Source organism: Crocodylus porosus, unplaced genomic scaffold, assembly GCF_001723895.1.
Source record: "Crocodylus porosus isolate Cpor-Errol unplaced genomic scaffold, CroPor_comp1, whole genome shotgun sequence".
Taxonomy (NCBI): domain Eukaryota; kingdom Metazoa; phylum Chordata; order Crocodylia; family Crocodylidae; genus Crocodylus; species Crocodylus porosus.
Window position 1 is genome coordinate 21,137,890 of NW_017728948.1, and position 25,931 is coordinate 21,163,820.

The 25,931-nt window shown below is 47.3% G+C and overlaps 1 protein-coding gene across 7 annotated transcripts in view; it reads right to left on the reverse strand.

The window, feature by feature from the left end:
- The window catches only part of TBC1D14 (TBC1 domain family member 14), a 115,236-nt gene extending 89,520 nt beyond the window's left edge, over positions 1–25,716 (reverse strand). The window contains exons 1-3 of one of the 7 annotated variants that reach the window (XM_019553054.1): positions 25,642–25,684; positions 24,448–24,534; positions 19,855–20,599 (exon numbers count right to left, since the gene is read on the reverse strand). In XM_019553054.1, the coding sequence (XP_019408599.1) occupies positions 19,855–20,582 (728 nt within the window). In that variant the 5' untranslated portion in view covers positions 20,583–20,599; positions 24,448–24,534; positions 25,642–25,684. Of the gene's footprint in view, positions 1–19,854; positions 20,600–24,447; positions 24,535–25,235; positions 25,312–25,549; positions 25,593–25,641 lie in introns of those variants that run through there. The other 6 variants (XM_019553053.1, XM_019553049.1, XM_019553050.1 and 3 more) reach the window with 6 other exon arrangements.
- Between the last annotated feature and the right edge of the window lie 215 nt (positions 25,717–25,931).

A 25,931-nucleotide genomic window follows, 5' to 3' on the forward strand; every position in this document is an offset into this window, starting at 1 on the left:
CCCCGGTGCTCTTTCCTGCCAAGGCAGGGGGTCGGACTAGATGATCTACCTAGGTCCCTTCCGACTCTAGCTACTATGAAACTATGACACGTGGCTTCCCACAGGCTCCTGGCACTCCAACTGGTGGGCTCTGCCTGCTGCGGGCCTCGAGCGCCCCATGGGCCCGCTACCTGCTGCTGCAGCAAGGGCTGTAAGTCATTGGAGAGACTTGGGAGGATGGGGGCAGAATCCCCCACATGCACACCCCACCATACCCACACAAACAACCCTCCCTATACTCACACATCCACAGACCCCACTGCTAGCAGCAGCTGGGAATGGACCATCAGGGTACTCATGGTTCAGGGGAGGCAGAGTACCGGAAGTCACAGGGTCCCACACACTATCAAGCTGGACTAGCTCCATGCCTCCATGTGGGATTCCTGGCACTCCAGTCAGCAGCCACATGTGGAGTCAGAGGCCACCTGGCACAGCCTGATGGCATGCGACTCCCGCAGCTCCTATCTGTAGTGCTGGGAGCCACATGTGGCAGCATACAGCTGGCTTGGCCCAGCCTGGCCCAATGGCCAGCTACAGTGCCGACAGCCTCACCCAGTGGCATAGAGCCAGCCTGGCCTGGATGGATCATGCACAGCTCCCCACTAGAGTTCCAGGAGCCCTGCGCCATGAGGCCAGGATGGCTCTGTGCCTCCACATGGGATTCCCAGCACTCCAGCAGAGAGCTGGAAGGCACAGAGCATGTGGAGGCACAGAGCTGGCCCAGCCCAGCTCTATGGTAGGCAGCTCCCAGATGCTGTGCCAGGAACCCTACGTGGTGGCATGGAGCCAACCCAGCTTGGCTCAATGGTGCTTGGCTCCTGACTGGAATGATGGGAGCTCCACATGGTGGCACAGGGAGCACGTGGGTCCTGTGGCCCCTAGCTGCAGTGCTGAGAGCTGCACATGATTGGGCTGAGCCAGCTCTGTGGTGCCATAGGTAGAGGCACACAGCTGACCCGGCCCACAGGTGCACCGTTCCCTGTGGCTCCCAGGCAGAGTCCCAGGAGTTGCACATGCAGCATGGAGCAAGGCAATTGCCCATGGGTCACCCAGCCCCCCCAAATTTCTCCCAACGGAAATCCCTGGGGCCCTTACTTTAAGTTCCATTTGTAGGGAGGAAGGGTTGGGGAACAGCCATAGGGTCGCCAGGCAGAAGCTTGCTGTCTCCAGCCCCCTACCTTGGGGTTAGGGTGGGTGGGCCAGGCCAGGCTGGGGGCTGCCTGCTTAGCAACAGAAGCCTGAGATGCTGCTGCACCTCCTGCAGCCAGCACCCCTGGAAGCCTGCACCTCCCACCAGCTTTCGGGGACAGCTGCAGGCCACTAGTAACTGTCTTCTGGAGGGGCCCTGCAGGCCACACAGAAAGGCCTAGTGGGCCCCACCTGGCCCACAGTCTGTATTTTGCCTGCCCCTCTAGTAGGGCATTAATTCTGACTCCTTATTCAGAATTATGTAGCAGACTGTCCAGCTCCTACTGCAACCTTGAATGAACTTATTTGAACGTTGTTACATGTACCTTGAAAACCCTAGAAGGGACTTTTGGAATCCTTGCTTAGACTGAAAGACATAGGCCTAGCTGCGAGAGGACGGCTGCAAAAGGCACAGTAAATGGCAGAGCAGTGATGGGATTTCCATTTCATATTCTAATAGACTGCCTGGTATATTCAGCAAATAGCAATACTATGTTACGCCCAAACCAAGGAATGATCTACCTGCCTATGCAAATGATAGGCCTGTTTCACTGATGGCAATGGATTCTGGACAAAATCCTTGCACATAGGTTGGAAAAATTACTCAGATTATTCAAGTAATTCAGGTCAGATTTATGGCATGGATCAGACAATTCATCCCTTTACTTCACTATTGAAGCAGACAAAGGAACTTTTGACAGCAGTACTATTAAATACTGAAAAGAAATCCTTCAATAGTAAGAATATCCTGAAAGATTTCTAAGGTATTAAAACAACAGGATTCAATGATCAGCTTCTGAATGGGATAAAATTACTTCATGCTAACCCTTTCTCTTGAAGAATCAGACTTCAGAATCATGTTTCAGAGCCATTCATTAGAGAAGAACAAGGGAGGACTGCCGATTATTCCTGCTGCTCTTTGACATATTGCTGGAACTGCAGGCACTGGCAACCTGCAGCTCTGCCAATATAACAGGTATCAGAACTACTCACACAGAATTGAGGATGTTGTTACATGCAGCAATTCTGCTCTCAAACCCAACAACTTCAGTGAGTTTCAATCATGTTTGAACTCTTGTCTGGATACAATATTAACTGACACAGAGAGGTGTTGAGATTAACTAAACACACATACCAGACCTTGCTTAATTAGCGGAATGTCCAAGGGTGGCCAATGTCATTAAAGTAACTAGGACTTCTAATCCCCAGAGATTTAAAGCAAACAGTTAAAATCAATTTAGACCTGATTATGATAAAAAGCACTAACCAACAAGGTAAATGGGAAAACCCCTGCCTTAACCTTCAGGGAAAAAATTAACTTCAAAATTAACTTCGAAATCTACACTACCAATATCAGTACAGGTGCTTAGATAAACCTATCAGTATTAGAGGTGCACTGATACATCGGTCCGATATCGGATTGGTACTAATATAAAGAAAACTGGCTGTATCGAATATCGACCCAAGGGGGCCAATAATTTTGCTGATAAGTGCCTATGCTGCACACAGCTGCAGCGCAGCACTCAGGGAGCAAAAAGCAGAGCCTGGCAGCAGCAGCGTGGAGAGCTGCCTCCAGCTGGTAAATCTGGTGTGGTGGAAGGGAAGGGGGGAGGGAAGGAGCATGGGGAGGAGGGCAGATCAACAAGCCCCCCTCCCCCGCAGTGAGGGGGCAGGTGCAGGTGCTACCCAGGCAGGTCCAATGGTGGGTGGGTCTGCCGCTGCTTGCACAGGGAGGGGCCGTTTGCCCCACAGATCTGCAGAGGGCGGGGTCTGAGCTCAGAGCAGGTGCTGGCAGCACTGGGAGGAAGCTGCATCCACCCCAAATTTCACCACTGCTCCACTCCCAGCGCCACCATTGCCACCCACCCAGTGCAGCTCCAGCTCAACACTCTCCCTCCACCCACATGCCAGGAAGAGCCGGGGCTGTGCTGGGCAACTGACAGCAGCGGAGCAGCGGCAAAATTTGGGGTGGATGCAGCATCCTCCCAGCGCTGCCGGTGCCCACTCCTCGCCGAGAAGAGCCCCATGCAGCCCCGGCTACAGCCTGCCTCACTCTGGGCAGATCTGGGGGGCACACACCCTCCCCCATGCTCTCCCAGGGTGTAAGCAGCAGCAAGAGCTGCCCCCCCATGAACCATGGCTCTGCCCCCGCCTCACCCAGGCAGCACCTGCCCCCTCCCTCACAGCAGGGGGCACTGATCCGCCCCCCCCCATGCCCCTTCCCTCCTCTTCCACCATACTGAACTTATCAGATGGAGGCAGCTCTATCAGAAATCGCACAGGTATCAGACAATATGCCTCCTTAAATATCAGCTATCGGTATCGGCCCCAAAAATCTATCAGTGCGCCCCAGTCAGTATAGGTATTTCATGTTTTTTCTAGAGTGCCAAGAGCTGCATGTGGCTGCAGCTGGGTGGAAGCACAGAGCCTGGGGCTGGCAAAAGCATCAAGGCTGGAATGCAGAGCTTGGGTAAGTAGGGTGTGGGTCTGGCATTTGTGGGGTGTAAGGGAGGGTGTGAGGGACCCCCAGGGGACTCCCCCCATGCACTGCATCACCCCCTGTAGTGCACAGCCACTAGTACCAGCAGCAGCAAGCAGTAGGCCCTTGGGGCGCTCATAGCCCATGAAGGCACAGCCACCTGGCAGTGCCAGGCCGGCCTGCCTCTGCTGCACAGGGCTCTCTGCGCTGCATATACAGCTTCTAGCACTTGCGTGTCACCAGGAGGGAGCTCGGCACAATGAAGCCAACTGCCTTCCCCACTCCCTGCTACCACATGCAGGTACTGGGACTCCACTGGGAAGCAGGGGGTGGGGGCCCCCCCTCCACTTCTGACAGAGTCCCAGCAGCCGCATGTGGCAGCAGGGAGCGGGACTAGGCTGCCGGCTCCATTGTGCAGGGATTCTCCCTGCTGACACACAAGTGCCTGGAGCTGCGTGTGCACTGTAGGGAGCTAGGTGCAATAGAAGCACAGAAAAATTAGGTTTGGAGGAGACCCCAGGAGATCATCTAGTCCAACCCCCTGCTCAAATCACAACCATCCCTAAACAGATCATCCCAGCCAAAGTTTGATCTAGCCAGGTCTTAAAAACCTCCAAGGATGGAGCTTCCACCACCTCTCTGGGTAGACTGTTCCAGTAGTTTGTTTCTTATTTTAAATCTATTAAAGACTCACACCCCAATTGTAACAGAGCACATCAAGTACTTTCCAGCTACAACACAGCCTACTAACTACTGTAAGAGGGCAAGATTCAGTCCATGACATGCTCACTCCAGAATACAGCCCAGAAACACCTGCACTAGAACTCTACAAAGTCTGAGGCATTGTGGTACTTCTCCAGACTGGTATTTACACTCCACTAGAATAACAACTCCAAGAATTAATCTAGATGTAGAGACAAAACTGGCAAAGAGAACTAATAAATGCATAGATTGTAGACTCAGAAGATACCATGAAGAATCATTGTGTCCAACCCCCTGCCCCAGGCAGGAAAGAGCACTGAGGTCATACGACCCCAGCCAGGTGTCTGTCTAAGCCTCTAAATATTTTATCCCTGAAGTGAGATGAGAGATTAAAGAAGCAACCTTCAATTTTCTAACTTTATCAATTTTGAGAAGCATGGCCAAACAGGAAAACTTGAGTTGATTGGGACAGTTTCCCAGAATTGGTAAACAATAAACTACTGTATGTGGCTCAGATAAAAGACAGAGGATAAACCTACCAACTCCCTCCGTGTCCTCTCATTACTATACCTGCTTTCACCCAGACCTGGCCCACAGCTAAAATCCATTTCCAGCAGCCCTGGCAGTGCTGCTGCTGCTGGACCCAACCAACCTGCACCCACTGCCGGGGGTGGGACCCATGCAGGCAGGGCCATGGCCAGGCAGCTAGGATGGGCTGTGGCTGGGAGTGAGATGGGTGAGGAGGACCAGAGACCCCAGGATCGTGGAGCACTGATAGCACAGGGCCAGGGCAGAGCCACGATCCACTGCCCACACACCCCTGTGCCGAGCACAGGTTCTGCAGGCAAGGGCATAAAGGGAGTGGAGTGTGGCTCTGTCCCAGCCCCATGCTGTCACCACGCAAAGATCCCAGCCTCAGACAGCTCACTGCATGGCTCCCAGCCGGTCTCCATAGGATCAGTAAAGCATAAAATATTGACTCCATGAAGTTTGAGAGACTTTCAGTTGTTCACATTATTCTTACCACACAGAGCAGTATCACATGTACACCCTTATTTCCACACCATTTCTTGTCTTAGCTTTTATGAAGTCACTTGAAAGCAGTTAACCAACTCAAGATTTTACACTTCTACCTCAATTGTAATAACTGTATCAAACTGGAAACATAAAAGCTAGAAGGTGACATTCAGCATCATGAACACTCAAGAATGGTTTAAAAGTTCACTGCTTTATAATGAAAGCACTTAATTATTTGCCTAATTTTTTCTGTACCTAGCAAACGGTTTTACAAAGTAGGAATCACCAGTGATCAGAGAAGATGACTTCTTTCAGTGAAACCATGAAGCAGTACTCTTAAAAAGTCATATTAATATTGTTTTTATAATCTTTAAGCACTGCAGCAGTCTGCAGTAGTGGGCCCTACCAATAGGGGCAGGAGGAAAGAAAGTAAAATTGAGTTTACGTGGCATTTTGTTTATTGCTGGGTAAAATATACCAGTCACATGACAGCAATTGTGTCAATAGCACTGTTACTGTTCATTTATAGCTTCCCTACACAGGAATACTAAGGAAAGTTCATCTGAATAAACTATTAGTGTGAATTTAAAGTGAATTAATTAAATTGCATCAAGCCCCTAGGTGGGCACTTTTCAGAATTAAAAGTGGCCTTGATTTGATACAATTCACTTTGGAATTAAATGAAACAGGGATTTAAATACAGTTCATTTGAACTAACTAAAGGTGTGGATTAGATAAACTTCCCCCACTGTCTCCATATTAAACAATCCATAGTTTAAATCTCAATTAAAAAAAGAAAAAACAAAAACAAACAACACTCCAGCTCCAAGAAGTAACAGTAGTAGGGCACGCCTGAAGAAATCACAGAAAATTAGAGTTAAAAGGGACCTCAGGAGGTCATCTAGTCCAACCCCCTGCTCAAAGCAGGATCATCCCCAACTAGTTCAAATCAGCAGGTCTAGATGCTCTCCACTCCAGGGTGTTGAGAGAGCTAACAGGGGTTATTGCAGGGCCCTTGGCATGGCTTTACGAGCGCTTGGGCCACGTGGCGGATGATTGGAAGATAGCCAATGTGGTCTCCATCTTTAAAAAAGGGAGGAGGGAGGACCCGGACAACTATAGGCCTGTCAGTCTTACCTCAATCCTAGGGAAACTCTGAGAAGATCATCAAGGAGCACATCTGTGATTGGCCGGCCTCAGAGATGATGCCCAAGGGCAACCAGCACGGTTTCATTAGGGGCAGGTCATGTCAGACCAACCTGATTGCCTTTTATGATCAGGTCACAAAAACCTTGGATGCAGGTGCTGCCATGGATGTAGTCTTTCTGGACTTCAGCAAGGCCTTTAACACCGTCTCCCACCCCATTCTCATTAAAAAATTGGGTGACTGTGGCACTGATGCCTACACAATCAGACGGATTGCAGATTGGCTCAAGGGTCGCACTCAGAGGGTGGTGGTGGATGGGTCATATTCAATCTGGGCCCGCGCTGTTCAATCTCCTTATCAGCAACTTGGACGACAGGATGAAAAGCAACCTGTTTAAATTCACCGATGATACCAAAATTTGGGGTGAGGTGAGCACGCTAGTAGGGAAGGAAAGACTGCAGCAAGACTTGGATAGGTTACAGGGGTGGGCTAGCAAAAACAGGATGCACTTCAACACTGACAAGTACAGGGTGCTGCACTGGGGCAGTCGTAACCAGCAGCACACTTATAAGATGGGGAACTCCCTTCTTGAGAGCATGGAGGCAGAAAGGGATCTTGGAGTCATTACTGAAAAGGAAGTGTAGTAATAATGACTTGTAGTCATTACTGACTCCAAGATGAACATGGGCCGACAATGGTCTGACATGACCTGCCCCTAATGAAACCGTGCTGGTTGCCCTTGGGCATCGTCCCTGAAGCTGGCCCATCACAGATGTGCTCCTTGATGATCTTCTCAAAGAGCTTCCCTAGGATTGAAGTAAGACTGATGGGCCTATAATTGCCCAGGTCCTCCTCCCTTTTTTAAAGATGGGGACCATGCTGGCTATCTTCCAATCATGTGGCACCTGACCCAACCACCGTGAGCGCTCGTAAAGCCGTGCCAAAGGCCCTGCAATAACCCCAGCTAGCTCCCTCAACACCCCAGGGTGGAGAGCATCTGGACCCACTGATTTGAACACATCCAGCCCCTCCAGAAGCTCTCTAACCCGATCCTCCCCAACCTGAGGTCTGGAGGCGTTCTCCTCAAGTCCGTCTTGCATCATGGTGGGGAAGTCCCAGTCCTTGCCCAAGAAAACGAAGGTGAAGAATTGGCTGAAGAGGTCTGCTTTCTCCTCTGGCACAACCATCAAACTGCCCACAGAATCTTGCAGGGGCCCCACATTTCCCAGTGCTTTCTTCAACCTCCCTATATATTTGAAAAAGGACTTTTTATTCTCTTTGATCTTGGACGCTAGTCCTAGCTCTATGTCCACCTTAGCTTTCCTGACAGCCACCCTACAGGCCCAAGCAGAGGAGGTATACTCCTCTTTGCAGATAGCACCCCCCTTCCACTGGTTGTACACCACCTTTTTGGCAATCAGGCATTCCCAGATGTCCTTGGTGAGGCAGGGGGGCTTTTAGGCACTCTTGCCCCCCTTGGGCCCTGAGTATCATCTCCTTAAGGAATGACCACTTATCTTGGGCACCGAGTTCCCCTGCTCTCAAGAACCCCAGTGCCTCTCCCACTAATCTCCTCAACTCATCGAAGTTGGCCCTCTTGAAGTCTAGGGCTACCGCCTTGCTGCAGGCCCTTGACACCCTGTACTGGATGGTGAATTCCAGCAAGCGTTGATCGCTATCACCCAGGTGGTCAAGGACCTGGAGACCCCTTACCAGGTCATCACCTGTGGCCAGGACCAGGTCCAACAGGACATTTTTTCTGGTAGGATTTGCTTCTTGTTAGCTCATTCACCCCAAGTCACCTCAGCTGAGACTTGAACCCAGATCTCCTATGTGGCAGGCAGCCACCACTGGAGAATTACTACAGAAATTGAATCTGCTGGCAACGCTTCCACCAATGAAACCCACTATGCCTTTAGCCTTCTTGGCAACAAGTGCACATCATTGGCTCATGTTCAGCTTACTATCCACTGTAACCCCCAGAGTCGTTTCTGCAGATTTGCTGCTTAGCCAGTTGGTCTCCAGCCTGTACTGATGCATGGGGTTGTTCTGTTCTAAGTGCAGGACTGTGCACTTATCCTTACTGAACCCCACTGAACTTCTATTCGTCTAATCCTCCAGTTTGTCAAGGTCTATCTGAATCCTAGCCCTATCCTCCAGTATATCCGCTACTGCCCCCAGCTTGGTGTCATCCGTAAACTTGCTGAAGGTGCATTCCATCCCATCTTCCCGATCCTTGATGAAGATAATGAACAAAACTGGCCACAGGACTGACCCCTGGGACTATCTACTTGATACCAGCTGCCAGCTAGATATTAATCAATTGAGTAGTACGCACTGACCCTGAAGATCCAGTCAGTTTTCTGTACACCTTACAGTCCATTCATTCAATCATTACTTATTTAGCTTGCTTGCAAGAATGTGGTGGCAGACTGTTTTAAAAGCCTTGCTAAAGTCAAGGTATATCATGTCCACTGCTCTCCAAACAATAGAGTCAGTTATCTCATCCCAGAAGGCAATCAGGTTGGTGAATCCATGTTGCCTGTTCCTAATCACCTTCTCTATCGAGTGCTTAAAAATGAATTCCTTGAGGACAACCTCCATGATTTTTCAAGGAACAGAGGAGGCTGACTAGTCTGTAGTTCCCCGAAACCTTCTTCAAGATGGGTACTATATTTGCCCTTCTCCAATTGTCTGGTACCTCTCCCACCTGCCACAAGTTTTCAAAGATAATGACTAGCAACTCCGCAATCGCAGCAGCCAACTCCCTCAGCATCCTTGGGTGCATCACATCTAGCCCTATGAACTTGTACATGTACAGCTGCTTTAAATAGCTCCCCAGCACCAGCAGCCTCATGTGGAAGATCATACTTTGCATGGTGTGTGGGCCATGAGTTCTATTCCTTTTTGCCTTCTTCAGAATTCATGTAAAGTTATGGGGCATGGGGGAGGGCGGGGGAAGCCTTAAAGCAAATGCATCCGATTCAATCTATATTTACTTAGATGTCTTCTGCTGTGTTTTAAATGCTTAAATAAAACAATTAGGAAATTCACATGATCATTAATAACTGTCTGGAATAACAAAGCAAATATACCTCTTACATAAGAACAAGAGTTAGCATCTTAGATTTTTAGAACAATACTACCTAGGCCTGGTCTTAAAAGATTTCACTTACATGGGGCTATGGTGGCATGCAGTCACCTTCCACATTGAGCTGATAAGTCATTTTTAATTTGGTACATTTTAAAATATTCCTACATCTTGAATCTTTACCTGTATACTTGAAAGAGAATCCTTTATTCATTAGAATTTCTCCCCACTATCAAATTCAGTTATATCAAATTGAACACAGCCCCATATGCAACAACAAAATCAGCTTAATTTCTGTTAATAAACCCCTTTTATTTCTTAGGCAAACGCTAGCTGTCCCTCTCATCAAGCACTTTCCGTGCACAGGGTGACCTTCTATACCAATGTGATTAGACAATTCCAGAGCACTGGGGGGCTAAGTGCTTCTCTTAGGACGTCTTGAAGTTCACTCAGAAAAAACCTTATTGATAAGTGTTTGAATTCTATTGCAGATTTAAAAAGAAAGAAAAGAACAGCCAAGTTAGAGGTTTCCATTAGACGGCCCCATGCCAGAAAAACAGCCCATTTGTTTTATGTATAATTCTTCCAGAAGAAAGTCTTAAATGGATTTTACAGGACCACCAAACTCTCTCCACTGCTGCAGACCTAATAACCATAAATGACAGGGATGCTGCCAACCAGCACCTAAATCAGGCCTCAAAATGTTGATTGCTGCTGGACAAAACAAAACAAGATATATTCTCAAGGTCTTTCCATAGTGCTGCATATTATGCTGCATACCCATCTCATGGCCTGTGGCAAAGCACTAATCCCAGTATCAAAATCTGTTAATAAAATTTCCTCCAGTTCACACCTTAACAATTAGACTTCTTAACAGTTAATCATCTCCTGATCATTGAAACATCACTCTGCTGGCAGAAAATTTTTAAAAAAGAAAAGAAAAAGGAACCTCTCCTCCCCAGTAGCCCTCCTCAACCAATCACAAGCTATAAATAATATTTCAGAAGACAGCAGAGCAGCCACAGGGGAGAGAAGCTATTACAAACCAGTTATGCACTTCCCCAGCTGAGCTGGAAGTATCCACAACAGGTCAGCAGGTCTAAGCAGGTACTCTGCCCCTCAGCTAGGCCGTGGATCTCAACAGACCTGCCCTGCACACCTTGGTAGAGACTCCTGGTATCAGAGGCTTAGTTCCTGGAATCCAGTATTTAACCTTTGCCCCCACCAGATACAACACATTGCCTTTTTGTGGGTTTTTACTGATACTTATCAAACTCATGGCACCTCCTGCTCTTGCCTTCCCCCATAGCTACACCCTTCCTTCAGCTCACCCACCCCACCCCATGGTCCTTTAGAACAGTTACATTAGTCATTTAAAGATAAGAGCAAGGGCAAGAAAATAGATATTTTGAACTGTGCGTGTGCACATGCTGTTAGACTATTTAGTTACAAAAATCTTAACATTGCTCTCATGTTTTTCTCCACATTAGCATAAGACTGAAGGAGGTGGGAAAGAAAAAAAAAAATAAAAGACCTAATATTTCAGGTCATTCCATCTTCCCGATTTCATCAAGATGCCAGAGCTAACATGCTGGTTTCCTTTCCACTTTCTAAAGCAACAAAAGATTGCTTTAAACAGAGATTCCAGTCATTAGCAGAACAAACTTGCTACAACACTGGTATACCTGGCTTCCTTAAGTCCATAATTCCAGACCATATAACGAAACATCTTGAAATGTACTTGAAAAAAAGTATGCAATATTTAGCTAGAAATGATCTATTTATCACTCTGAACACTGAACCCTCTTAGCATGCCCAGCTGCCTTCAACCTGAAGGGAATAATTCTTTGGTGGATGACCAAAATTTGTAATAATCATCATGGCCATAGTACTGACATGGTAACACAGGTGGTACCTGGTGCTGAACCAGATCCTTTTCTCCCAGTGAAACCGTGGGAGTGAGGGAAGAGATGGCACACACTGTGCAGTGTTTCCTTGTTGTCATGGTGACGACGCTCCCTCAAACGGGGTTCTGAGGATGCCAGTCCCTTGTTAGGTGCCTTTAGGTACTTGGATTTTAAAACATACATAACTCTCAGAGACCTGAATCATGTTTCTACGGAGGTAGAAATCCCACCTGCAAATTCTTTACCGTTAGCCAGGAAGGGGAATTCCACTGATTCGGTTTCCGTTGGGGAGCACACCAGAGAAGACATGGATTTAGGCGACATGCCTTACCACCATGCTGCCGGAGATCTAGACCTGGACAGTAACTTTTGGTAAGGCCTCCAACTCAAAAGGCTGAGCACAAGTACTTTTAAAATGGATGCTCTATGCAACACTGCTACATTAAATCCATGTTTAGACTTTAATTTACATACTGTACCCAAGATGGCCTTTAAAGGAAGATACAGAACCTCCAGTTTCCTTTCTACCTTATCTGGCTGTTTATTCATTCTTCCTTTTTTTTAGATCTATGTGAATTGGGCATCCATGTTTAAAACTCCAGTTTCTATCCAAGAGGTTTGTTAACCTACTACCAGCACCAGAATCGATGACTAAAAAGTTACCAAGCAGTCTGCTTACTTTTTTATAGCATTTTGTCCCCATTCATTTTCACAGCTACTTTCACTATCAACACTCCCTTTTCTCATATCAGGTTAGTACACCACTAACACTATGGGAGGAACACATAAACCCATTATCCTAGGCCTTTTGAGAAGATAGCTACTAGCAAGAAAGCAGCAGAGCAGCTTCTGTTTCCAAGCTGATCTTCTTTTGCTTTAGCTAGAGAACAGGGAACAACTTTTTCACACATGCAGGCCCCTCAAGAGTGGCCAGGGAGCATATGACACAGTCTGGTTCCTGATGGCTAAGGGGAGTTTCTCCACATTACATCTCTCCTGTTACCATGTTACACTTTTCCTGTGTCCACATGACAAAAATTGCCCCTAAGCTAGCTAAATAGCATCTGTGTATCCACACTGTCAGCTGATTTTATTGTTTTAAATTTGTTTTTATCATGGTAATTTAAAACACCTCTGACATGTTTTATTTTTAGCTCCTGAATTTCTTTCATGATGGTCTTTGGTATCGTTTTAAATCTTTGACATGGATCTGACTTATGCCCGAAAACATGATTTTCCCCGCTTTGCAACTATTACACCACCAGGTGCCGCTTGGGTTTACTACTCAGCAATCCATGGAAATCCACTGAATCTCTATTGTAATACTTCAACAAGATTCCAGGGGCTAATCTTGCAAATTTTACCTGTAATTTAGTTCAAAGTTCAGATTAATGAAAAATATAGCTTTTTTGGATTCCAAAAAAAAAGATTGTGGCAAAGATCAAATTGTTATGGGTCAGGGCAGTTCAAGACCCAGGCTAATTAAAATTACTTTTTGTTGGACTGGGTTTTTGGTTTGGCAGGGCTAGGGGGACAGGGCAGGAGTGAGGGGAAGCAGCATGGCTGGAAGGGTAGGGGTAACCCGGGTGGTACTCAGATGAGGTATCCCCGATGCAATGGAAAGGATTTAGCAGGTGTGTTAGTGCGCTATGGAAGGGGTAGCTGCTTATGGGGGAGCAGCAGTCCTCCTATCACCTATAAAGATGAGACCAATTGGAACTTAACCATATATAGGGTTAATAGGGGAAAAACAGGGTGGAATAACACATATGCAGGGGGCAAGGGAACCTTGGGAGATAATGGTACCCCCTCCCCCTCGGGCACCCAGGAGAGGGGGGAGAACCAGGGGAGCAAACCAGGGGAGTCAAAGGGATTTTAGGTTAACATACACATATAACAGAGACAAATCAACAATAGACTTGAGGTGCAGCTCCCACAAAATTTGAGGCACAAGCACCCCAGTTGGGCAGAGTAAAAGAGGTGAGGGGAACCCAACCCCCAATGGGGATTCCCTTTTGCAAGCAACTCAACCCTCTGGTGCCCTGCCTGGGAATCAGGAACTCAGGTCTCCCATGTCTCAAGCAAAAGCTGGAGGGAGAAGACAGGAGGGGGAACAGTATTGAAGGGATCTGGTTGTAGGCTGTGGAGATACGACTGCAAGCAATGATGATTTGCCAATGCAGCAGTTAAAAGACTGACATGTAAAAAAACTAAATGATACGAAAATTCCTCTCATTGAGCCTGGGCTGTTTCTTTCGTCACCTCAACCCACACCGTGTCCCTGCTGTGTGGGGTTGGAGGTGTTAGCTCATGCTGGCCACTGTGTGGTGATGGCGGGAGGGAAGGTAAGGAAAAGGGAGTTGGAGTAGGCTAATCACAGCCCCCCAACCCCACTTTGGGGGAAGCTGTCCTGGGCACGGGGATCCCTGGTAGCCAAGGAATCTTAAATCAAACCTCAACGAGCGCCCCAGGCCACCCTCACACTGGTTCTCAGCTTCGGAAAAATTCCTGCTTTTTGACGTGGGGATACAAACGACAGACACAAGACACAGAATTTTTCATGTTTTACATAAAAATTCCTGTAGTAATGACTCTATTAAAGCTTTAGCCTGGGTGTGTGATACCCAGATGCCAACACACAGGGAGGCGGGCAGCCAGACCCTTTGTATACCCTTGTGTAGCCCTAAGTGTACCCCATACCCAGCCCCCAGCGCAACAAGCATGCAGAAAAAGCAGGGGGCGGAACTGCTTTGGGACCAGGCTTGGGTAGAGGGGCAGCCCCTTTCGGAGGCTTACAGTACAGACCCCCAAGGCCAATTGTGAGCGGCAGGCAGGCAGGCAGACTCACTTCTGCGGGTCTTTGCATGAAAAGATTTCCCTCCCCAACCAGCAGCACCCCATGCAACAAGCAACAAGCGCCCAGAAAAAAGCAGGAGGCTCTGCAGGGGAGGCGGGCAGCACTGCCTATTGAACTCAACCCCCCCACACCAAAATGAGTCTCTCTCAAGCAAAACCACCACCAATTCCCTCCAGAAAAGCAACCCAGTGCAACCCATGAAAATAAACCAACCAAAATATTAAATCTTGCCCTAAAATGCCACATGGTAGTAAAGTAGTACTGGAAAGGGCAAGAGGGTAAAATTGTTCTGATGTGCTGCCTAGTGCATTTTACTAAGCCATTGCTTGGTAAATCACGTCCATGTTACTTATTTAGCTGTCTTAAAGAAAGAAAAATTAAACTAGGAACATCTTTAGCGACTAAATGCCGAGTATGTGTACAAGGGCCCTAAAAGACCAAAAAATGTTTCCCTTCATTTCTGAGCTCCTTTCAAGCCTCCACAGAATCAACCCCAGGGTTTATCCCTGAAGCAACCTTCCACTGTCAATTTCTACAATAGGGGCTGAGCATCTTCAGACTTCTGGTATTCTAATATTTAATCTTGTTATTAAAAAAAATACTGGAAAGGTTTTTCTTTTATGCTGTTAGAGATCACATTAATATCAACTAGCCACAATTTGCTGGGTCTACTATTAACTACTCACAGCTATTTTAATGCTGTTGCAACTGTACTTTACCCAGGAAGTCTGAAATTACTTTCCACACAAGGCAGTAATACTGGAGTGTTGAGGATGCCTGAAAGCTTGTCTAACATCTCTCCTAACTATAGTTGGTCCAAGAAAAGATATTATGATAAGACTCCACCCTTGCTTTCCACACAAACAAGTGAAAATTGGGGCAGAGGAAAGCTGAAACCTATAGAAATCATCATTATGCAAGATCTAGTTGCCAATTTACACTGCTCACATATCCTGCCCTGACTTCTAGCACATTAACTGAATACTACAGTCTTTTTTGAACAGTTATGCTTTATTTCTCACGGAATTCCATCCAAGGACTTGATAAATTCAAAGATGACCAAGTGGAAACAGAATGGAAGACACTTTCCAAGGCAAATGTTTGCTAAGGCCAGTGAAAGGTACAGCAGCATTAATGCAAAGACAGCATCCTGTTCTGTCCTGCGGGGAGCTGAGAAAAGCTGGCATCAGGGTGCCACTCATACACCAGTGAAAGATTAATTGCTGTCACACTGGTTTTCCAAGTCTTAACTAAGAAATATATCATAATAGCTTTCCAAGATTTAAATACTCTGTAGATAATTACATGAAAAAATAGCAGACGGGAAACTGATCATCTGAAAATGCCTACAAAGGCAGGATTTACTGCAATTAAAAGTTATATCCAGAAAAACATTTTCATACCTAAATCCAAAATCTGCAATCTTCAAAATGTCCAGCCAGCTGCCACCTAGTTCTGGAGGTAGTCTTCCCTCTCCCTCCCCAAACAAAAAGGTGCCTCTTTGTTTACATGAGGGATAAGTTTCCTAGGTACCCGCTTCTGGCTATGTCCAATACTACATTGGTCTCAGGATCAGTTCTGCATAGCTAGACTCTAACTGACTCCACTAAAAATTAATTTGTATTTACCTACCCCAGAAAAGTGTACTCTGAGAATATTTGAGACCCAGGTTAAATCTCCCTCTCTGCTGGAGGATAATAAAACCTACCTCTCCCTTCAGAACCTAATCATAGAAAATTAAGGTTGGAAGGGACCTCAGGAGGTCATCTAGTTCAGCAGGTCTCAAACCATGGGTTGCAAGTAAGTATGAATGGGTTCCAAACAAACTTTCAGTGCTTTACTACCCTCCTAGTGAGAAAAATTTTCTTTATATCTAACCTAAACTTCCCTTTCTACAACTTGAGACCACTGCTTCTTGTTCTGTCATTTGCAACTGGTGAGGACAGTCCTAGCTCCATCCTCTTTGTAACCACCCTTCAGGTAGTTGAAGGCTGCTATCAAATCCTCCCTCAGTCTTCTCTTCACCAGACTAAATCAGCGCAGTTCCCTCAGCTGCTCCTCAGAAGTCATGTGCCCCAGCCCCCAAACCATTTCCATTGCCTTCCGCTGGACTTGTTCCAATCCTTCCTGTAGTGAGAAGCCTGAAACTGAACACACTACTCCAATGTGGCCTCACCAGTGCTGACTAGAGGGAAAGAATCACTTCCCTTCATCTGCTGGCAAGGCAATGCTCCTAGTAATGCATTCCAGTATACCAATAGCCTCCTTGGCAACAAGGGAACATTAGTGGCTCATGTTCAGATTACTGTCTACTGTAACCCCCCCGTTGCCTCTTCTGCAGACCTACTGCTTAGCCAGTCAGCCACCCAGCTGGTAGGTGCATGGGGTTATTCTGTCTTAAAGTGCAGGACTTTGCACTTATCCTTATGGAACCTCATAAGGCTTTGTCTGGTCCAGTCCTCCAACTTGTTGAGGTCCTAACTCTACTCTCCAGCGTATCTACTACTTCCCCCAGCTTGGTGCCATCTGCAAGCTTGCAGAGGATGCACTCCATGCCATCTTCCAGGTTGCTGATAAAGAGAGTGAAGAAATTAGGGTGTGAGTTCTTAATCTTCCCAGCTGAGCCTTCATTTCACATTTCACTGTGCCATGAAGAAATTAAGTACAAGAGTTCTTGGCTCAGTTGAAGTTTACCTATTTGGACCAGAACCCTGATCTCTCTAACTGTAGGCAACTTCCTCAACTACTAGATGGCAGATCATACTTGCTCCTGCACTCTCTGGGAAACAGGCAATAGGTTATACTAGTGCATAGTGGTATAATGAAGGCAAAGCCATGTGGACAGTGTTATTGTTTAAACAGCTAATGAAACAAACAGCAACAAGTTCTGATCCTGAACACTCCCTATCTTCTAACAAGTATGTAAGTTGTTCAGGGCTCTAATATTAGACCAAAAGCAAAGTTCTAAACCTTTCTAACACATTAGGGCTACATGAAAAAGTGACCCCCAATTATGTGAAGGAATAGGACAGAGCAAGACAAATTAGTCAGCTAGTCCCCCATTTAAACCAAAATCATAATACACACACGCACACACTTAGATGCATCATTCACTTCTTTATTTAAAGAATACTGAAAGGTCACAGACTTTTGGGAGCCCAAAAGTAATTGGTGCAGTAAAGGTCTTTAACATAGTCTAGACTTTTTTAAATGGTTGAAAATTTATTTTGGAGCTTAATCTTCCTACACTAATTCTACTACTGAGAAAGCTGCACGAGTCAGAACCTTGTCCTGTTTTGCGTATAACAATATCCTAATTTGAGGAAGGCCTTTATGTGCCCGTGTCACTGCTCTTTCCAGTCAACAGTACATCATTTGCTTGTGCTAACAACTGTGTGTACACAAGGGCAGCAAAGTTCATGTTCTGTAGGCTCTGAAGTACTCAGAATTCTTCAGCTTCCAAATTAAGTCTAGTTGCCATGGAACCAACAGCCAGAAGTCCATAAAAGCATCTGTACCTCAGACTGCAGAACCATGACTAATGATTCAAGCCCATAGTGGAGTACTCATATGTACTCCAAATCTCAAGTGAGACTAACAGATGAAGCTTCAGAGAACAATGCCTGCAGCCAGTTTGATAGGTCTTCAAAAAATGAAAATTAAAAAACAGCAGTTGTTTGCCCTTTGCAAGGAACATGACTTTTCACAGAAACAAGCAGGGTGAGTCTTTCAATGTTTAGCAACTTGTTCTTGTGGTAATGGAAGGTTTAAGAGAGGAAGAGCAGGGTTCATTTAAATGATGAAACAGGCAAAACAGGTTCACTGTCACCAAACTGCACAATAAGTAACTTACAAGCAATCATTACTTGACAACATCTTGCAGTGAATGAAACGTCTCATTCTACAAATTAATTTATAACCTCAAAGAAATACCGTATTTTTCGGACCATGAGACGCACCTGACCATAAGACGCACCCAGTTTTACGCACCCCTCCTGGAGCCTCAGTCTCCGCGGCAGCGAGTCCCTCCTTCGGACTCCTCCCCCGTCTGTTCCGACCGGCCATTTTTATTGCCGGCTCCCGGCCACCGGCACAGGCACCGGCTTCCGGTGTAAACAAGCGGCGGATGTCCCGCTTGGGCTCCGCCGCCTCCGCGGGCAAGCTCCGCCCCATCTCCCCGGGACACGGCATAAACAAAGCGGCGGGTGTCTCGCTCAGGCTCCGCCGCCTCCGCGGGCAAGCTCCGCCCCGTCTCCCCGGGACACACACCTTCGGACCATAAGACACACCCTCATTTTCCCCCCACTTTTGGGGGGAAAAAAGTGCGTCTTATGGTCCGAAAAATACGGTAGCTTGCACTATGGTTGTCATACGCTAACTCCATTTGTTTGCTAAGAAAAATCAGTATCACTATCTAAATGCTTTTCATACAAGCTGCAGTGTGAGCTGCTTCAGTGCTGCCCAAATATTTCCATTTTAATAACAAAATGCTAAAATTCCATGCAAGATTTCACATATTTTCCTGTTACACAAAACAAGCAAGGTGATTAAAAGTATTTTCAAAATAATAAGAAAGAGGATCAGTTAAATACCATTTGTGATATGCCTTCTCATCTGTGAAGTAAGAACTTTGCAGCTTAAGAAAATGAAGAAATAAGAGAATAAGCGTGTCAAATGTTTGACATGAATGGTGTGTGCCCCCGGTGGCTGGGTGGGGCACGGCAGTGCCTAGAGCGCGACAGCGGTAAGCAGAAGAGCTTCCACAGATGCCACTGGTGCTGCTGGGGGGGGGGGATGAGCACTGACCAAGGGTTGGCGACCATCCACAGCCACCACCAGCAGTGTCAGCAGCAGCCAGCAGGGATCACAGTCTGCCCACAGACTGTGTCGGCAGCGGGGTGGCAAGCAGCGACCGCCCACAGGCGCCACTGACAGGGTCAGCTTTTTTGTAGGGGGTGCACATGCACCCCTTACACATCACCTGTTTGACATGCTTGTATTTAATATTAATACTTCAGCACTGCCTGAGAATTTCCCCATGCTTATATTTTAAAGATCTTAAAGACGGGCAAATACCAGCATTCCCATTTGACAGACAGAAGAACAGACATTATGATAAGTGATTTATTCAAAGATCATACAGCAACTGTGTCAGAGCAGGGAAAAGAAAACCAGGAGGCTTCCGTACATCCCAAAGAGCACCAAGCATTACTTAGTTTTACCTACGCCTCACTTGTCTGGTCAGTCAGAGTAGAAATAAGTCCATGTCCCTGATACCCAAAGGACCTAAAACTGTTAGCTGCGATAGAAAGTCCTTAAACTAATTTAGCTGGGAAGAACTATTAGAACTGGCCCTATGCTTCTTCCCACCTCCTTACTTCAATCATCTGAAAAATGGCTAGGATAGACGTAACAAAAAGCAGTTACCTGGAGAAGAAGCTAGTGAAAGGTCCAAGTATTTTCAGTTTACTGTCCACCTCTGTTTCTTGACAACACGCCTGCTGGTTTTGTTCACTGGTCTCCTTATTGGAATTCAACGTAACATCTGAAAAGTGTGCTTCATCAGTCTCCAGGGTCACAATTGCACTCGAGCTGCTTGTGACCATGAAGTCCAAGATATCCTCATTGCTAACCGATAATGTCGTTGACAGTTCTGTACTGAGACTAGAGACACTACATACAGAGATATCGTCACTTCGATTCAGCGTTTTAGAGGTGGGACTGTATAGCTTCACTGTGTCATATCCAGTTCTTGGAAAGGTTGAGGATTTTCGTACAGCATTTTCATGTTCAGCAGCTGAGGAATGTGGAGGCACATAAGATGGCAGCGTGCATGCACTCTGAAAAGTTCTTTCTGGCATAATTTCAGGCTCAGATTGTTTTCTCTTCACATGTAAAACACTGCAGTGGACAGGTTCTGGATTCCCTATTTCCAGGGTTGGAATACCAGAATCCACCGATTTAAGGCTATGACTATCTTCTAAAGCAGCAGAGTGCTGGATAGGTTGGGTGGGTCCATATTCAGGCAAGGAGAGAGATCTTGGAGCCCTTGAATTCAAGTTTGGAAAATTCTGGATACTGCTGCCCACTCTAGCATCCAGAATACCCATCAAGCTCAAACCATTTAAGGAACTGGATACATTTACTTCAGTCATCTTGGTCCAAGTGGTAACTAGTTAATAGAAAAAGAAACTATTAAGAGGGAATTGAGCATGTAAACAGAATATTACCCAAGAACTACATTACTCATCTTGTAGTAATCATTCCATATCTGTGAGAAGTGAGAGGGGAAAATAATCATATTTGGTTTATTCTTCCCTGTAGCTGAGCAAAAACAGCGCAGTGACAACCCAAATTATTTTTAAACATTTTGCTACGAACACCTGAAGTTGCTAAATCTGAACAATTTTTTGTTAACAGCTTGTACATCACTATTCATAGCGTATTGTAAAGATGCTCAAAATTTTGGTCCAGCAGACCAGATGAGCAGTGTCTGCTTTCTATGGGTCAGATCTGGCCAGAGGATGCAATCCAGCACCTGGGACAAGTGCAGTGGGGCCCCATCCAGCCACACAGAGGGTGATGGGGGGCAGCCCAGCCCCAATCCAACCATACCAAGGAAGGGGATTTGGCCCAGCCCCATAGAGAAGGAGGAAGAGGGGGAGGGGGCATGATCCAGCCCCATGGGGGGAGGGGATATGGCTTGATCCCAAGGGAGGAAGGGGGCATTACCCAACCCCAACCTGGCTAGGTAGGGGAGGGGGGTTGTGGCTCAGCCCCACTAGGGTCAGGGAAGAACCAGGCAGGCCCTGAACCAGCTGTGCAGAGGAAGGGGGTATGGCCCAGTCCCATGGGGGGAGGGGTAAGGAAGGGGCATGGCCTGACCCTGAACCAGCAACATACAGGGAAGGGGGAGCAAGCCCAGCCCTGACCTGGCTGTGCAAGGGGAGGGCTGTAACACGGCTCCAACACATGGCAGGGGGCTTGGGAATTTAGCAGCACGGAGGGGTGGCAATATTAACTGCCACTGCTCCCCTATCCCCAAATATCCAGACCCATAAGAAGCCCCACAGGCTGTATTTGGCCTGCAGGCTCGAGGCTGACCATCCCTGGTGTTTTGTATACACCTCAGACTCTATAGTTCAAATTTAACTAGTTCTACTTCCAGCTGTAATGTTTCTCTTTTTGGATTTCAAAACAGGTTTCTTCAATGGAATTGTAAATAGTCATAAAAGCTTCTCTACTGGTCTTGAAATGTTATAAAGATTATTCTTAAACTTTACACTTTGGCTCAAATTTAAGATCAGTGTCTTTTAAAATATCATTTTCACATTTTTCTGCAAAACTAACAAACTGGGAAAGAAAGATAATAATTTGCCTTATTAAGGCCTGGTAACACTCTGTTTGCTGAATGGTCACTAGGCTGCCTGGGTTCCAATATTCTAAACCCATATGCTCCAGGTTTCCCCAAGTCAAAGTGGATCCCAAAAGTGCTCCTTTTCTTGGCACCCTGGCACACTGTCAAGGCACTGACTGCTGTACCCTTTATGGAACCAGCACATGCTGCTCCTATAGTACTTCACTGGTTCAAGTACACCTTTTTCCAGAGATCCTGTCATGTGTACTCTGGTTTACAACTGACTTTTCCATAAAAACCATACAGGCTTTCCAAAGGTTCCTAATGAGGTTAGTTTTTTTTAGAAATACACAGATTTACACCGAGAGAGAGAACTATATACACTACTAAAACTTCCAAGATCCTTCTTCTACTTTCCCCCTCAACACAGCCTCACTTCCCAATGTGGAGTTACATCTTACTCCCAAAGACAATTTTCTGCTTCCGGTTTCTCTTCCCCTTTCCAAAAGGGCTGATGACTTAGCCTCCCTTTTGTAACCTATCCAGCCCACACAAGGGGATCTGCTGTTTAGTTACCAAACTGCCTGGGTGAACTGGTTCTTCTAGGCAGCAAACAATTCTTTCAAGGCACAGGTAGACAATTATTTTGGCTGGAAGACCACTTTAGGAAATTTGGTGAGCTGCTGAGGGCCAGGAGCAGGACAGGGAGCTGGGGGAAGGTGCGCTGACCCAGCACAGGGTGTGTGTAGGGGGAAGGGGGGCGGCATTTGATTCTATTTGGCCCAGGCCACACACCCACTGCTGGAGGATGGAGCAGGTGGGCTGGGTCTCCACGGAGACCGGCCAGAAACCCTGTGGACAGCGTGGGCTCCACCACACAGATGACATGGGGCTGTGGGTGACTGGGAAGCATCATGTGAGAGTGGGATGGGCAGGTGGGACCAGGGTCAGGATCACAGGGCAGTGACAGCTCAGGGCCGGGACCTGGGGCACAGCATGACCCACTGCCAGCATATCCCTGCAACAGGCACCAGTTTCACAAGCAGGGGCATGAGGAGAGTGGATCATGGCTCTGCACCAGGCCCTAGTCCCATACTGTCACTACCCCGTGATCCCAGCCCCAGTCCCCCATCCCACTCCCTATAATAGGATCGTGCTATTTTATAATAGGATCATGCTCAGAACACTCCACCAGTTGGTGGAAGACCAGGCCTCAATTCTCTTCTCCACTTGTGAGATTCAAATCCATTTCATCTACCTCCCAGAAATGGGCCTAAACACCAAACTGTCAGAACCTGGGTCACTGTATCTCATGACTAAGACAAACACCACCCCACCCATCCTCCAGGCTGAGGAGAAGCACTTTTTGGGCAAATGCTTTAACCACTAAACCATTATATGACAGGGGGTCAACAGCAGCACCCCTACCTTTTCCAAAGATGTTCTGATCAACATGTTAACTCTTAACCAGAGCTCTTAATAAAAAGCTCCTGCAACTAGCAAATCTATTTAAACTTCTTGCACTACCCTTGACCCACCACTCTCATCCCTGTTTTGGCTTCTGTAATGAAGAGGTATTCTTTCTGCATCTTCCCCTCTTATTTGGGTAGAAAGTATTTGCTATACCACTCCTACACAACCCCCCAAATGATCTGATGCTCACTCGCTCTACTCTTCTGTCAGTTTTCTGGTTGGGGCCAAGTGATCTCTCCTGTGCAGATGCCTTTTTCCACAATGAGTAGCTCAAGTACCTGATTCTGTTATTTCTCCATGTTTACCAAAGTGCCGACAGAATTAATGATCTGTTGCTCCTCAGTTTCTTTACACAGTCCTGTTTATATTCTTAATGCAAGCAAGTGATCAGTGGCCAAAAGACTGAACAGTTCCCTAATAGCAAAAATTAGACTTGGTTGTTAGTTTTGAAATTATAGTAAAAAAAGAAAGTCATTTTTCTAGTCTTTTTGCAGCTGCCTTGCATAGTAAGTGAAGCTTCTGGAAATTGATACTGACAAGTCTAAGTGTTTGTTGACTACAATACAGCTCCCAGAGCTGGCATGTTCCCATCATTCATTTATGAGCAGCAAAGCAAACTATTAGATTTTATATGCAATGCTCCCTATGCAGAAATAGCTTGCCCATGCCCCCAGAAATAAGACAATACCTTCTTTCAAGAAATAAAATGAAAACAGGCGTAAGAGAAGCTTTCCCAAAGCTCTTCTCTTGGGATGTCACAGGGAGAGAACAGTCTGAAGAAGCATTAAGCTGCAAAGCAGAATTAATGCTTTAACATCAGCCAGGCACAGAAACAGAAAGGGTCATAGCTGATCACTGCTCTAAGCCACCCTGTGCCATGCACTGCAAATTCAAGTGTTTTACTAATGGACAGGGTGATTCTGATAACTATGCAACATCTCAAAATAAAATAAAATAAAATAGCCAAGTGACTAAAGCAATCGAGTCTCCTGGATTCTAGTACTAACTCTGTCACCAAAGTCACTTGACCAGTCACAAAAAGAATAACTTGTCGTGACTGCCCCACTTCAGTTTACAAGGAAGTAAAAATTTTTCCCGAGTTACAAGGACACGGAAAGAATAAGCCTGTACACTGGTCTGAGACCTTACAAGAACCAGACAGCCTTTGTGTCATCTTGCATTGTCATTACCTTCCCCTTGCCTGCAAAACAGCTGACCACTGCATTTTAAGATGAATGAATGTAACCCTTCAAATCCAAAGATTACATCCTATTTTCCTGTAAAGAAAAAAAAAAAGAAAGAAAAAAGGAAATATTATTTGGGGGAGTTGTTTTTTTTAAGCCTTTGTGTACATGGCTGCGCTTCATTTTTCCCAGGGTATATAACATGTGATTCCGACCACCACTGATCTCCCCACATCAACCGTGTGAAAAATTATGATCCCGCAGCATTCAAGCAGCAGCAAGCAAAGGCAGCAGCCAGGGAAGCGAGCAGATGAACACTGCCGTGGGGGGGGGGGGGCGGAATCAAATTGCTTTGACTAGGAAATCCACTGCCTCCCCAACCTGTGGCAAACAGGCCCGCACAACTCCACAGCCCAAAACTTTCATGGCAAATAAGAAAGAAAAAAACAGGAAGGAAACGGGGAGGGGGGGGGGGCGTTATATACTCATAATCATAATCATCGTCCATTTCCAGGCCCTGAGAACTTTGCCCAGGGGCTGGCAAAGCGATGATGAAGGAGCCATTCAGCCCCTGGCAGCTGGTTCGCGGCTCTGCCCTGCCCAGCGCAGCCGCCTCAGTCCCGGGGCGGCGTCGGGCTCTTTCTGGCAGCCGTGAGGAACCCTCCAGCCCCTTCCGCGTCGCCCGCAGCACCCCGGGCACAGCCGGGACGGGGGAGAAGCGAAGGTCAAGTGCAGCCGACGCAGAGCAGCCCAACCCCGCGGCGCGGCCCGACCCGGCCCCCTGCAAGACTCACCCGCGCAGCTCCATGCCCCGCACCGGGAAGGGGGGGTGGGGCGCTGCAGGAGGCCCCGCAGGTGTCGGCTGTTCCCGGGACTCCTGCGTTCTACCCCCCGCGGCTGTTCCAGATGCTGGCCCCGCCCCCTCCGCGGCGAAAGCAGCCCCGCCCTGCCCGCTGTTCCACCTGCGGTCACCCCGCCCCCGCCCCGCGGCCCCTCCTCCAGTCCTGCCGCCGCTGTTCGCTCTTGCAGCCACTCCCCCCCTCCGCGGCTGGGAGCTGACTAGCCCCGCCCGCTGGAGGTAAACGGACCAATGGAGAACGAGACGGACCCAGGGGCAACCGGTTTAAACTGAGGGGGGAAGCGGAGCTCCCTGGCGGCGACGGCGGCGGTGGGAGGCTGGTCCGCCATCGGCTTCCGTACCTGTTCGGGGCTCCCTGCCGCCATTTTGAATCGCTCCGGGAGCAAGGGGAGGCCAATCAAGCTGCCGAGTCCATCGATCGGGACGGGGGCGGGACTTGCCGCCTCGTCCCGCCCCCATAGAGCTCCTTGTTCGGTGGCAGAGGAAAGCGGATGCGGCATCATACATCTAGGGAAAACAAGGCAAAGGTGGGGACTTGGAGCCCAAATGTAGGACACCACAACTGACAAGGGGCCCGTGTAGCCAACTCTCATGATATTTGGTATTGAACTTAAAAGTACGCTTTGGCAAT